This window comes from Python bivittatus, unplaced genomic scaffold (genome assembly GCF_059951505.1).
Source record: "Python bivittatus isolate LINGU-HERP-01145 unplaced genomic scaffold, Pbiv_v1 ctg000980_np1212, whole genome shotgun sequence".
Classification (NCBI taxonomy): Eukaryota; Metazoa; Chordata; class Lepidosauria; order Squamata; family Pythonidae; genus Python; species Python bivittatus.
Genome location: NW_028277125.1, coordinates 3,851,527 through 3,864,717, shown reverse-complemented (window position 1 = coordinate 3,864,717; position 13,191 = coordinate 3,851,527). Strand labels below are relative to the sequence as shown.

General features: G+C 53.9%; 1 protein-coding gene across 4 annotated transcripts; it reads right to left on the bottom strand.

Moving 5' to 3' along the window:
• Positions 1 to 3,431: 3,431 nt before the first annotated feature.
• PTMA (prothymosin alpha) lies at positions 3,432 to 12,814 on the bottom strand. 4 transcript variants are annotated; one of them, XM_007445001.4, is made up of 5 exons: positions 12,553 to 12,814; positions 8,357 to 8,428; positions 7,359 to 7,449; positions 4,429 to 4,502; positions 3,432 to 3,697 (listed from the first exon to the last, which is right to left on the bottom strand). In XM_007445001.4, the coding sequence occupies exons 1-5, from the start codon at positions 12,595 to 12,597 to the stop codon at positions 3,650 to 3,652; spliced, it is 330 nt and encodes a 109-aa protein (XP_007445063.1). In that variant the 5' UTR covers positions 12,598 to 12,814; the 3' UTR covers positions 3,432 to 3,649. The 4 variants fall into 4 exon arrangements, with proteins under 4 accessions (XP_007445063.1, XP_007445064.1, XP_007445061.1 ...); XM_007445002.4 differs by having other exon boundaries at positions 7,359 to 7,446; XM_007444999.4 differs by having other exon boundaries at positions 7,353 to 7,449; positions 12,553 to 12,813.
• Positions 12,815 to 13,191: the final 377 nt, after the last annotated feature.

The window sequence follows — 13,191 nt, the reverse complement described above, 5'->3', positions numbered from 1 at the left end:
TCATCGCTTCGCAGCTGCCAAGGAGAAGGAAAAACCAGCCACGGTTTGCATCAGGCTTTGAGATCTGGGTCAGACTCAACTGAGAAACTCAGCCGTTCTCCCCCCAGTGGGAGGTTTGTGTGAATTCAGTGCAAGGACTGCACTGGGCCCTTCCCAGCAGACCATGGTCCCCGTGCTCAGCTGCAGGGCTGCGGTCTTTGACATGGGGGGTTAACCGAGTCCCAGATATTCTGCTGGAAGACCAAAGATCTCCGGCAATATATCCAAGGAAGAACGGGAGCATTCTCAGACTGATGAAACCCTGCTCAAGGTTCTAGTCCTCATCGCTGCAGGACCGGAATCGGCTTGATTAGGCGAGCATTTAATAACAGATCTTAAAGCAGTATCCAGACTCTTCTGTCCAAGAAATACATCAGCTTGTGGTTCCCCACGGCAGCAGAGAGAGACTCTGCCTGTGCTTGCCCAACGGAGTCAGGCCAAGGGAAGACCTACCTGCAGCCGTCTTTCTGAACTGTAATACGGTACAGTTTAGTGCCATATGAACCCTGGCTTTTTTTTTTTTTTTTGCAGCTGAGTGGTTCGTGAATCAGTCTGTTTGGTCAGTTTATGGCTCAGGTTATTGTGCAAAGCGGAATAGTAATCCAGGAACCAGGTTAAGGATGCGGCACGGTTGTGGCTGGATCCCAGGAGCCCCTGACTGACGCTCCTCCCTCGTCCTTGGCCTGTCCGCTGTCCGCATTCGGCCCAGGCAGCGATTCGGGGGGGGACCAACGGCTTCCACCGCCGCCAGTTCTGGGTGGCCTTGAAGACTGGCCCAAGGGGAGCAGCGGAGGAAAAGGCTGGCGTGAGGTTGGGAGTCGTAGGAAATGCATTCTTTGCTCGAGGGCCCGAAAGAGGCTGGAGCAGGTCTTATCCTGGCACCGCAATTCAACGGAGCCGAATGCTGGGAAAGGAATGGCATTTCTCCTGGGACCTCTCTTGTGTTTTTTTCCTAGCATGCCAGTCCAATGTACAGGTTATCCTCACTTAGCGACAATTGGGACTGGCAACTCTATTGCTAAGCTCTGCGGTCGCTGGGCGGAAAATCACGTGACCGTGACAGCCTTACGACCTCACTTCCTCTTTGGTCGTTAAGCAAATTACTGTCATCATTAAGGGAAACATCACATGACCACAGCTTGCCATTTTACTTCCACGTTCTCCATTAACTCTGCTTGTCGTAAGCCTGTTGGAAAGCATGCAAATGGTGACCATGTGACCGTGGGATGCTGAGAGTCCTAAATGTGAGGACTGGTCACAAAGCTGGGTTTTTTACAGTCGTAACTTCAAATGGTCATTAAATAAGACAGTTGGTAATCAAGGACTACCTGTAGTTAGTCTGGGGTTAAGGCAAGGTCCAATTGTGCAACCCAGAACAGCTGCAGTGTGTGGTGTGAATGCAGCCAGAAACACCCAGATAGTATACAAGCTTCAGTTGTTTGCAAGTCATGAGTCACGTTTGGTTTTGAGCAGTATCCAACAGCCTGGGTCACAATTTCCTTGAGGGCAAGCGGAGGATCTGACATTTCCCAGTAGTAGGTACCTCACCTGGGGCTCAGTTCCTTCCTCTCCTCTCTCCTCCCTCCCTTTCCTCTCCTACTTTACTCACACGGGGCTCTATGGCTGAGTCCTTTGTTGATTTACTTTACTTCCTGAAACCACATAGACCAAGACGGCTTGTAGAAAACCAGGCCAGCCTTCACCTTGAGGCTATCGTGTTGAGCCAGCACAATTGTGTGTGACGGCACCGTATCTTGTCTTTAGCATGTAGTGTGAACCTAAGCATAGATGCACCAGAGAAACATGCAGGTGTGCCATGTGCAGCCCTCCCATGTCAGCATTTGCAGCAACATCCCAGAGAGGCGCACCCAGGTGGGCCAAGGCCTCCCCCTCCCCGGGCCAAAAACCAAGCAGACAGACAGAACCCTCTCCTGGGATGGGAGAGATGCCAGTTCCCATTTTTAGCCACATCAAGACTGAACCTGGATTAGAAGCACCTGCTATGACCTTCCTCAAATTGGTGCCCCCAAATGGGCTTCTGAGAAAATCACAACCGTCCAGGGTTTGACCAAAGTTCGGGATACATAATTGGTTATCAGAACAATTCCCGTTTTGCAGGAATTCCATGATAAACTGAACCACAGCTGAAAAGGCCTGGGTTTGTCCAAGTGCTAACTCACCTCAAAACTAACCTAGTTAACGCCAAGGTTAGCATCTTATGGGAACAGAGTTTCAGTGCCCCTGTAAACAGCCGTTTTTCTCAGAAGTTGAAGACGAAAAAATAATGCAAGTTTTCAACTCAGCTGAAATACTGCTTGTCAGAAAAACTTTGGGTTGTCAGAAGCATATGTTGGGGTGTCCAGGGGTCAAAAAAATTGCGAGAACATGATCAAGGCCACCTTGATCGTGATAACAGAGCAAACATCCCTTCTAGATGCCCGGAGGGAAAAGGCCACTACATAGAGAACTGATGGGGCATAACGCTTTGTAATTTTATGCATATTCCAAAAGGGTTAAAAGTAAAAAAAAGGAACAAGTAATCACCATGCTACTGATAAGGGGATGCAGTCCATAATCAGGTGGACAAAACATCTGAAATTACCTTTGTCTGAATCTCTGGCTAAGATCTTGAATACCCCAAATCTAACTCTTCACTTCTTCTATGATTTTGCTAAATCATCAGTAAGGTGGGGCAATTTTACTCTAAGGGGAAAAAAAAAACCCTACACAGGATTTGTGCAACCAGCTTCGTTAGAACAACTCAGCAAAATAAAATTCCGGTTTATTGTTGGACAATATTGTTTTCACACATACATCAAACAGGCCAAAAAAAAAAAAAAAAATTAACAGCAACTCCTTAGACAAAAGAAAGAACAAAAACAAAAAAAAGAAAAAAAAACCCCTTTTAATCTTTGGCCTTGCCATCTCATACAAACCCACTACTTATGGTACAGCTAAAGTACATACACAGAAAAAGTGTTACTGGAATGCTCGTAATAAAGGTTGGACTTTTTTTGCATTTTTGAATTTTTTTACAAGGTCTTTTTTTCTTCTCCTTTGAGATAATGGTTTGGACATGGTCACACCACAAGTAAAGTCAAGAATTTTTTTTTGTTGTTTTGTTTTGTTTTTAGGAACAGAGGAAAAAAAAACGCACTTCAAAAGCCCCCCTTTTGGTCAATCGGAGATCGCGTTAAAAATGGCTGACCTCATCACAATATGTACAAAAATATAAAATGTAAATAAAAAATACAAACAAATTCTCCTTTAAAGTTACTTTTAAGAAAGCAAGCTGGGCCTTGAAGTTTCCGGCGGGGAGGGAAGAGGGGAGGGGGAGAGACCGGATCGCCCACTCTCCCCTCCCTGCGATGGGGAAGGCAGGGAGATTTCACTTCTATTTTTTTTTTTTCAAGTTGGAAAAATGGCAGCTCTACTCCGGCTTTTATGGGGTTTTTGTTTGCTCTACTTTATGACGGTGACCATTAGCAACAAGGGGACATATTTTGTAACAGGAAGTTTCAAAGGTGAAGTAGGTCACGCTGGCCTTTTAAAAAATTTTTTCCTCTTTTTAAGTTTAAAAAAAATGTGTGTTTCTTTATTATTCTACTTCCTAGTCGTCTTCATCGGTTTTCTGCTTCTTCGGATCGACGTCGTCGTCCTGCAAAGAAGGCGAAAGGGTAAGACAATCCAGGGACCAGGAGGGCAATTTCCACTACTATAAAGCCCCCAGTTCAATATGGACACCTTTCTGCTCCTGAAATTTGTTTTCACGACAGGTCCACCTCCCTGCATTTCCTAGCAACTTAACAGCAGGAGCACCCCACCATCTTCCCGGTCCAGCAGAACGTCTCCCTGATGTTATGAGCAGTGCAGGAAAAACATGTACTCTTTCACCCCGAAGCAAGCCATCCCGTTTTCTTCCATCGTTCCGGCTGGAGCGGATCGCATTATGCAAAACTCTGTTCCCGCAACCGGCCTTTCTCTAACGCACTTCCATCATCTTTTCCATCTGGGTCAGACTACATGCCCCATCTTCCTCAGCCACCCTGACGAACCTGCCTAGAATTCTCTGCACTAACAGCTTATGCTTTGGGTTATCTGTGGATTGCCATCGCTTTGAAGAATCCTGGGTATGTAGCTTATAAAGGTATCTTGGCATCGGAGAGACCCCGATGGGAAAGCCACCCTCAAAGGACGTCAGCTGGCCACTGGACCCAGGCGGGAGTCTGGCCCAGGAAGCAGGTAGCCGAGGGCTTTGGGAACCAGGACTTCCAAAGACAAGGTCACGTGTGTTGAAATTAAGGCCATGTTCCTGCTTGGGATACGTCGCAGCAGCTTCTAAAGATGGGGCAGGAACTGCTCATCCTGCCTTCTCAAAGGATCCCTCACCTCATCATCCTCAGCTGCCCGTTTGCCGGTGGGACCCTCAGCTTCATCGTCTTCATCACCGTCGTCTTCTTCGCCTGGAAAAGGAAGGACACTCTGAGAAGGAGCTCCTAGTGCAAACTGTACCTTCACATCCCTCAAAGGCCGTTCTGAGCTCTCCAACCCGGTGCCCTCAAAGCAGGTTGGGACTCCAGCTGCCCACAGGACAGAAAGACTGATCTATCTAAACCAGCATCCTGTTTCCTGCCATCAGGCCAAACCAGATGCCTACAGGAAGTTGCAAAGCACATGCAAGGAACAGACTCCTTCCTGAACAGGATCCCCAGAGACCGGCATTCAGAAGCAGAAAATCTCCAGAAAGGAGCGAGTCACTTCAAGGGAAACATGGAAGCAAAGCAGGGCTTAAGATGCAGGGGGAGGGTGATGCCAGACCACCGCCACCACCAGCCCTTCTCCTCTCCATATACGCTCAAGCACCTAACTAAAAAGGCACATCAAAAATATGGAGGAAGTGTCGCTGAACACTCAACAATTCATTTCTACCATGTTCCTGAATTAATGTTAATTCTATCTTATCCCAACGGCTCAAATCCTTGCAAAGGGGATGCGGATAAGAGTTAACCTACTAAACTTTTGAGAGGGAACCTCTGCTCTCCTTGCATTCAGGGAAAAGGAACTCCTAACGAGAAATACAGAACATAGGATGAATGCTTCCAACCAACCCCACACGATACCCACGCCAGCCAGCAGTGGCTGCCTCGCTCAGCCAAAACCGCATTATTTCTGCATCTCTTCTCTGCTACAAGCCACTCTTTAATCAGGGGGAGAGCCAGAATCCATTAGTTTGGGCACAAGCTTTCTAATTATCCCTCCTCTGGATTCTCCCGTATCTTCCCAAATTCATGGAGATGGAGAAAAAGCTAGAATTGAACCCAACTTGAACCAGGAAAAGAAGACCTCCCCCACCCCAGGTTTTTCAAGCTACAGCATGGGGGGGGGGGGCATTGCATTAAAGCTCTTTGGTTTAAGTAAGTGGGCCCATCTGACCCCTCTAGGAGAGGCTAATAATCTGGCTTAAATGTCACTGGGATCTGAGAGATTAGAGTCACCCGAGAATAACTTTCCCCCACCCAGTTTCCCCCACCCAGAAGATTCGCTTCTCCAATTTCCCCAGCATGCAACCCGAGTCCCAGGAGAGAGCAACTCAGACCCACCGGGGGCGGGGGACCACGGTGGCTGGCAGCGCGGCGCATCCCCATGGCTTCTCAGCTCGGCTCCCCACCCTCTCTCCTCCATCAGCAGACGTATCCAGGCAACAGTCCCCACCCGGCAACTGACACCCAATGACGGAAAACAACGGCTTGGATGCTAGCGGGCTTTGGTGGGGGCTTCAGGGGCTTGATCAGAGCCAGCCACTTTCTAATCCCGCGCAGGGCGGCTTCCTAGGCGGGGACAGGTTTGACTTAGCAGCTCTGGCAGCTGGCAATTTGTGGGCATCCTCCAGCTGGCACTGAAGCCAGGGCGTGGCGGCCAAGCTGAGGGAGAATGCCAGCAAGGGAACCGCTGGGCATTCCAAGCTCCAAATGTTTGCAGGTCTCCAGCCTGTGGCATCAATGAAGGACTCGGAGCAAAGCCAGCTGAGCTTAGCAGGAATACCGCACTACGTTTCCCCCTCGGCCTGAAGAGCCGCAGTTCTCATTCACGGAGAGGGCAGCATTGCTTACCCCCGGTGGGGAAAAGGAGCCCTCTCTTCTTACTCTCCTTTCAGCCTTCTGACCACAAAGATCAACCCAAAAGGCTGCAAGCTGTGGGAGTCAACACTTATGGCTAACCCCAACCTGGTGCTTTCCTGATACGTTGGGTTTCAACTACCATCATTCCCTACCAGCCCAGGAGATGAAATCCACCCACTGCAAAGGCGGGGGACATTCAGTGGTGATTTATGGAGTCTGCACCTCGCGCTGTGCAAGAGTGTCCCTGCCTCATCTTACAGGCAAAAGTCCTGCCCAGCGAGCAGTTTGTAGCCTCTCCTCCAAGGAGGCGTGGTGGATCTCAACAAGGGAGAGATTTTTCTGTGGTGGTACCCTTTTATGGAAGCCCCTGTCCAGAGAAGCTTCATGGGAGCCCACTGGCATCGTTCTATTGCCGCTTTTGCAGGCTTGTAATTATATTTAACACATATTGCCCTAGATCCTGAAGGACCCCCTATTTTGGTGTTCTCATTTTGCATTTTATTTGACCTTAGCGTGCATACTTTTATTTGTATTTTTAGCATGGGTTATTGAAAACTGCCCAGACAGCTTTGGCTATTGGGAGGTTTTAAAATTTTAATAAATGAACTGCCTGCGTGTTAAACCCCAACAGAAGCTCCAGAACGGGTCTCCTCAGTGCCCGAAGGCAAGCCAGTTTGGAAGGAAGCTGCAAATGTTTTCTGTGCACAGAATTCTAGTTTGAATGAGGGCGCTGCCACAGTTCTGGTTTGAAAGAGATGGAGGTTAAGCCTCCGTTTAGCCATAAGTCAGCTTACCTGCTGGGATGGGGGTCAGCCGAAAAGGTTAAAAAAAAACCCCACAGTCCTTTGATGGAGGCAAGATGCAAGTGAATAGCTGTTTTTAATTCCTCTCTCCCCAAGAGGCTATCTGGACATTTCTGTGAACTCCAGGTCTTGGCACCAGTTTTGCAAATGAAAACAGTTCTATTTAGCTGTTTTTCTCAGGCTGAGATCATCCCACTGGTCGAAAGGCTAAACTGACTCATACATTGCGCTCTACTCGGAATGGCCACTAGGGGGAGCCAGTGCTCTCCACACAATCCATCCTTGCAAGCTCAGCCCAAGCTTCTCCAACCAGGTGCCCTCCAGCTGGGTTGACTATAATATCCCAAACCCTGAGCCAATACAGGAAGGGAGACCAGAAAAGGAAATTTACCATCACCTTCTTCCTCATCTTCCTCATCATCGCCAACTTCTTCTTCTTCTTCGTCTACCTCGTTGTCTGCTTCCTGCTCCCCATTTTCCTCGTTCTCCTTGTAGAAATGAAACACACTTAATAAAGGGAGCCCACCCACCACTCGCTAGGAGGGCGACCAAACTCCCTGGCACTTACAGACCAGGGCCTGCAACAAAGGAACTGCGATCGGTCTCCTACAACTGTGAGAACAGCAAGGATGGCCATTCACGTTGTGGTTCACTGAAACTAAGGGGGCTGCAAAGGGGGTGGGCGAGGAGGACTAGGGATAAGCTTTGCTAAGAGACCCCCCCCCCAAAAACACCTTCAACAAACCCTCTATTTAACTACAACTCTTTTCATAGCAGCCAAACCATCTTGGGCCAGCCACATTTCCCTATTTGATGTAAAGAATCCCTTTACGCTCTCTAAATCAGTGTTTCTCAACCTTGGCAACTCTAAGAAGTGTGGACTTCAACTCCCAGAATTCCCCAGCCAGCCATGCTGGCTGGGGGATTCTGGAAGTTGAAGTCCACACTTCTTAAAGTCTCCAAGGTTGAGAAGCACTGCTCTAAATAAATAAAATGCTTGAAACAAGAGGCAGGAACTAATTTCCTGGGTTCACACAACACTATAAACCTGAGTTAACAAAACAGAATTGCTGTGTTTGCAGAACATACTAGGGTCACCTAGATTAACCCGTGATGGTGCTACAAAGCTCTACAAGGGCTGGGTTCCCCACAGCTTTCTAAACCCTGAGCTGCCCCACTTATTTCAGCTGGGTCTGGGGAATTGTGCGAACGTGGCCACTGCGCAGCTCAGCAGGACACCAAGGGAGGGATCCTCGTCCTCTCCAGGAATCCACAGCAGGGCCCGGAAATAAAAATGGGACTGTGCAGCAAAGTTTCTACTATTTAGGAAATTCAACTGGAGTTTCCCAGCTTTTCCTATCAGCCCCCTCCCCTCATTCCAGGGGAGATACTTACGGCATTGCCATTGGCTGGTGCATCCCTGCCATTTTCTGTCTCTTCCACAACTTCCTTCTTCTCTTTCAAGTCCTTAAAAGGGGCAGAAATAAACCAGAATGAGTCACTAGGATTCCAGCCTCCCAACAGGACTGGTGTTATTCCCAGGCAGCTAGAAGGCCAGACCCCCTTTCCCTCCCCAAACGAGGGAACCTGGAAAAAGGCAAATGCAACACAACCACGGCGTAGCAGGTGACTTGCGTGCTTCAGCTTTCCTGGCGGCCCAATTTCGTTCATCACCCCAAACGCAGCCTCTCCAGGAGAGCAAGACGCTGTGCTCAATGTGGGGGGGGGCGGGGACACCAGCCCCTCAAGACTCGGAACTCTCCAAGGCAAGGGGGGCACGTTATGCGGTTTTACTCGAGGGAGAACCGGCTCGCCTCTCTCCTGTCCCTCCCTACGAGCGGTCTGCTGAGCGTGCATTTCTTTGGCAAGGCAGCAACCTGCCCCGAAAAACCCGCCCGAAACCCTTGCGCTGAGTCCCGCGCTCAGAGCTGGAAAAGAGCCGCGCTACGGTTTGACGACAACACCTCCAGCTCCCCACCGGAAAGGGGAGGGAGCCCTCGTATAAACACAGTCCAGCAGCCCTCGGCAGACACGCTCCTCCTCGCTGCCTCGGAGAAAAACAAGGTGCCAGAGGCGAGCTTGGCAACACCGCCTTTTCTTCCCTCTCGCGTTCTCCACGGAGCTCAGCATTAACATGCAGACACGGTGTGTGTGCAGCTCGGCCATAAATAAGGAAGCCCCCTTTCTTCCCAGGATCAGACGAGGCTCCAGTCGTTCGCACAACACAAGGGCGCTTTCTTAAACCTCTCAAGGTGTCACAAACGGCTTCTGGCTGAACCCAATTAGCTGATCCTACCCACGTGCCTCTTGTTGGGACCACAAAACAGTGGCAAAAGCAGGGCCAAGCCTCAGTCATTTGCTTTTTAAAATCCAGTTGCCAGCTCTGATCTACTGTTAAGAGCAGTTTCTCTCTTTCACATCCGTGTAGTTACAAAAGCTGGGTGGGTAGGCAGGCAATTTTCCACGATTTCTTTCTAGTTCCCATATATCAGTTCTAAGAAGCAAACTGCCTGCTCTGTGGTACAAAACCAGCCAATATCACTGAAAAAGAATCGGATTTCCCAGCTTTGAACGTTTTACTATAAAGTCAGATAGGGTTGGTTTATCCCAAGCTAAACTTGCTTTTTATCCAAAGGCCAGAAAGCCATTTCTGCCTCCAATGACATTTCAAGATCACAAGTGCAACCCAACATCTTCCCCCCTTTTCCCTAGACAGAGTCTCCTAGAAAATCACCCACCGCAGCCTCGAGCTTACAAGCAACAACATGTTGTAACTCAATGTTTACGTCTTTGACAGAGCTTGATAAGAGTCCCTGTAATTATAAGCCCAGCAAAGCTGTTTACTGCTTCAAAACCAGCCACAACATGGCTAAGGGATGTTCCTGGTGTTGTGATTGAGGCAGGGCAGAACGTGCTGCACAGTAGTGAAAAAGAACCCGCAAAGGTCCGGCGTTGTGGATCTTAGATGCACATGTTTTATTAATAGTCCCATCAATTCAGAAGCCGCTTGGCAGAGCAGTTTACCAGAATGCCATTTACTAACTGGAGAATACGGGCAATAAAACAGAAGACAGAAGGCAAACAGGCACAAATACACCCCAGTACCTCTGCAGCTTTTAGCCAAGAACCACGCACTGCCAAATGTATTAATGCACCAGTTATCAACTGCAGGCTTTCTTAAGTGCTTCTGTCCCCAATTCCTAATTAGGCAGACTCTGCTCTCTCTTTTTTGCTCTGCTCTTCAAAGCTTGCAGTAACAAAATCCTCCTTCCTGTAGGGGGCGCATGAGCTGGAGGCCCGGGGCCGGCGGCCGGGCCATGCGCTCTGGGCCATTTCAAACCTGCGCGCCACAGTTGGCGCCACTTCGATTGGCCAGTCGGCCCCAAACTCCCAAGGTACGCCGGGGCGCGTAGTTCCCTCCAAGCGGGAGAGCGCGGTCTAGGAAGAAGGAAGCGGCCGAGCGAACTACGACTCCCAAGAGGCGCTGCGCGGGCGGGGACCGGAGAAGGCGAAAAAAGAGAAAGCGGCACGTGGTGGGGCGGCTTTGGCTTGCCGCTCGCTCGCTGTTTACTGCGGCCGCAGACAGCCGGGGGCGGCGCTGGAGAGAGGAGCCGCCGCCCGCCTGGGAAATCAATCTCACGCTCCCCCCGCATTTTAATGCCCAGATGCCGGGAGGGAGGGAACGAGGGAGCGGGAAGAGCGCGCGGCTTCCCCAGCACCGAAGAGAGGCTGGGGGCTGACACCCCCGGGCTTCTCCGAGGCGCTCCGGATTCCCCCAGGGCCGAGGCGAGCCCTGCCCTGCCCTGCCCTCCCGCCGAGATCCTCGGGAGACCTGCCTCCCACCTCCGCAGGTTGCACCTCGCCCTGCCCGCTTTCAGCCTCGCGCCCTACCCCGGCAGTGACCCTCTGCGCGCGCGGGGCCCCCGTCCGGGGTCCTCGCATAACGCCCCCCGTCCCGGGTCAATCCCGGCGGGGCGAACGCGGGGCTCGGAGGAGCCGGGAGGGAAGACGCGGGGCTCGGAGGAGGAGGAGGCGGGCACGGCGGATCGGCGCCGGGGAGGGTGCCAGAACCGTGGAGCGACCTCGCCGCCCTTTCCCCCGGCCGCTGCAAGACGCAGCTGCTCCGCCGAGGAGGCGACCGGAGGCCGGAAGACCTCCGAGGGCGCCCCCCGCCCGGCACAAAGCACCCGGCGGCTGCCACATTGTATCCGCCGCCCGCGAAAGGGAAGGGTCCGTGCGCTCCCACCCGCTGCCTTTCGGGGGGGCACGGAAAACGCCGCGCAGCATCGCCCGGCTGTCTCCGCGCAGCCCGGGTTCCCGTCCGTCCCCTCCCCTCCCCTCCCCCCGGGCGCGCGAGTTCCGCCGAGCAGCTTCATTCCGCCTTCCGACGTCTCCCTCCCCTCGAAACTCCGGGGAAGGCGGCTTTCCTCTTCAGCGGGGAGGCGGTGGGAGCGGGGTTAGGGCCATCCGAGTTCAAACGGGGCACCCGAACTTTCGGGAGGGGAGACCCCCTGGAATGGCGGGGAGGTCTCGAAACGCCCCCCGCCAGCAGCCGCTTCGCTTCGCCTCCCCATCCGAATTCAGTCCTTGCAAGCCCGTCCAGGAATGACTCCCTTTTCGGGGAGGGGGATCCTCCCGGGACGGAGGGGGCTGCCAGAGGGCGACGGGCTGAGCGAGGCAGCTGCCCGGCTAAGAAGGAAGGAGCCGGGAGGCCGGCGCGACGCGCCCGCTGCTCCGCCGCGCGAAAACAAAGAAGCGCGCCGGAGGGCCGCAACCCGGGCTGCCGGATCCGATCCCCGCGCAGAGCCGAGTCCCTTTTGAGCGCCCCCGCCGCCTCTGACAAGCCGCTTCCGATTTCATCCCGGCCACCGGGGGTCGCGGAGTTATTTCCGTGCAATTAGCCGAAGCCAATTGGGGGGGCGCGCACAGACACGCACAACTTGCGCCCAGAGGGGCAGGAGGAAGGAGCGCCGCGCCGCGCTCCCCTTCAGGTGCGGAGAGCGGCCGGGGAAGGAAGCCCGTCCGCCAGCCCGGCGCCTCCGCCGCGCCCGCTGGCCGGCCTTTCGTTCTCCCCTCCCGGGGACTCTCGGCTTTTCTTCCGCGAGCCACAAAAGGGGCCGCTGAAGTTTGCCGCGTCTGTCAAATCCCCGAACCGCCTCTGAATGGGAAGCTCTCCCCAGACGCCGCCTCGTTGTTCCGAGCCCCGGCGGAGCGCGGAAAAAGCCCGCGACGGGACGCGAAAGAACCTGCCTGCCCTCCCGCAGAGGCGTTCCGTGCGCCCCCTCGGGGGCGAAAATCCCCCGGCCCACGCACGCACGCCCGGCCAGCGGGAAAGAAGCCGGGAAGCGGCGCAACAGCGGAGCCCGCCACAAACAAAGGAAGGAGGAAGCCGAGCGGAGACACGAGCGCACGCCGCCGCGCGTAACGGGGAAACGAAAGCGCAGAACGCACGCACACACACACACACGCGCGCTCTAGCACGGATTTCCACGGGGCGGGGGGCACTGCCGGGTCCAAGGGCCCCGGGAGGAGCGGGACCGGGGAGGCGACCGGAGGCAGGAAGACGCCGGGGGCGCTCCGCCCAGGCTTACCTTGGTGGAAATCTCGGAGCTGGTGTCCACGGCTGTGTCTGACATGGCTGGCGGGGGAGCTGCGCGGCGGCGGAGGAAAGCTCGCTACAAAGGAAGCCCCAACGCGGACAGGTCCGAGGGCGCGGAGGCGGCGAGGGGAGCGGAGGCGGCGGGGGGAGGCGGAGGAGGCGACGGCGACGGCGCAGGAGGAAGAGCTGAGCCCCGCGACGACAGCCCAGCCCGACACCGGGGCAGGAACAATGCAAAGATGGCTTTGGATGCCAGTGGAGGGCTCACGCGGTGCCTCCTCCTTTAATATAGATTAGTGGGCGGCGCGCGCACTCCCCTCGCCGGCCCCGATTGGGCGGCCCGGGAGAAGCCGGGCGCGGGCATTGGCCGAGGGACGAACAATGGGCAAGGCTGCTACAGCCGTCCAGGGCGATCCGCCTCCTCCCCTTTCGGCGCGCGCGAGGAGTTTGCGCCCGGCCGCCGCGCAAGGAGAAGAAGGGGCGGGGGCGGGGGCTGCTTGCAAAACACCCGCGCGCAGGAGGGAGGCGCTGCAAAGCGCGCGCAGCGAAAGGGGGCCTGTCCTCGCGGGAGCCCTCCCCGCGCCCTTGCGACGGGGGGGGCTGCAGAGCGCGAGGGCGCATGTGCGGTGCG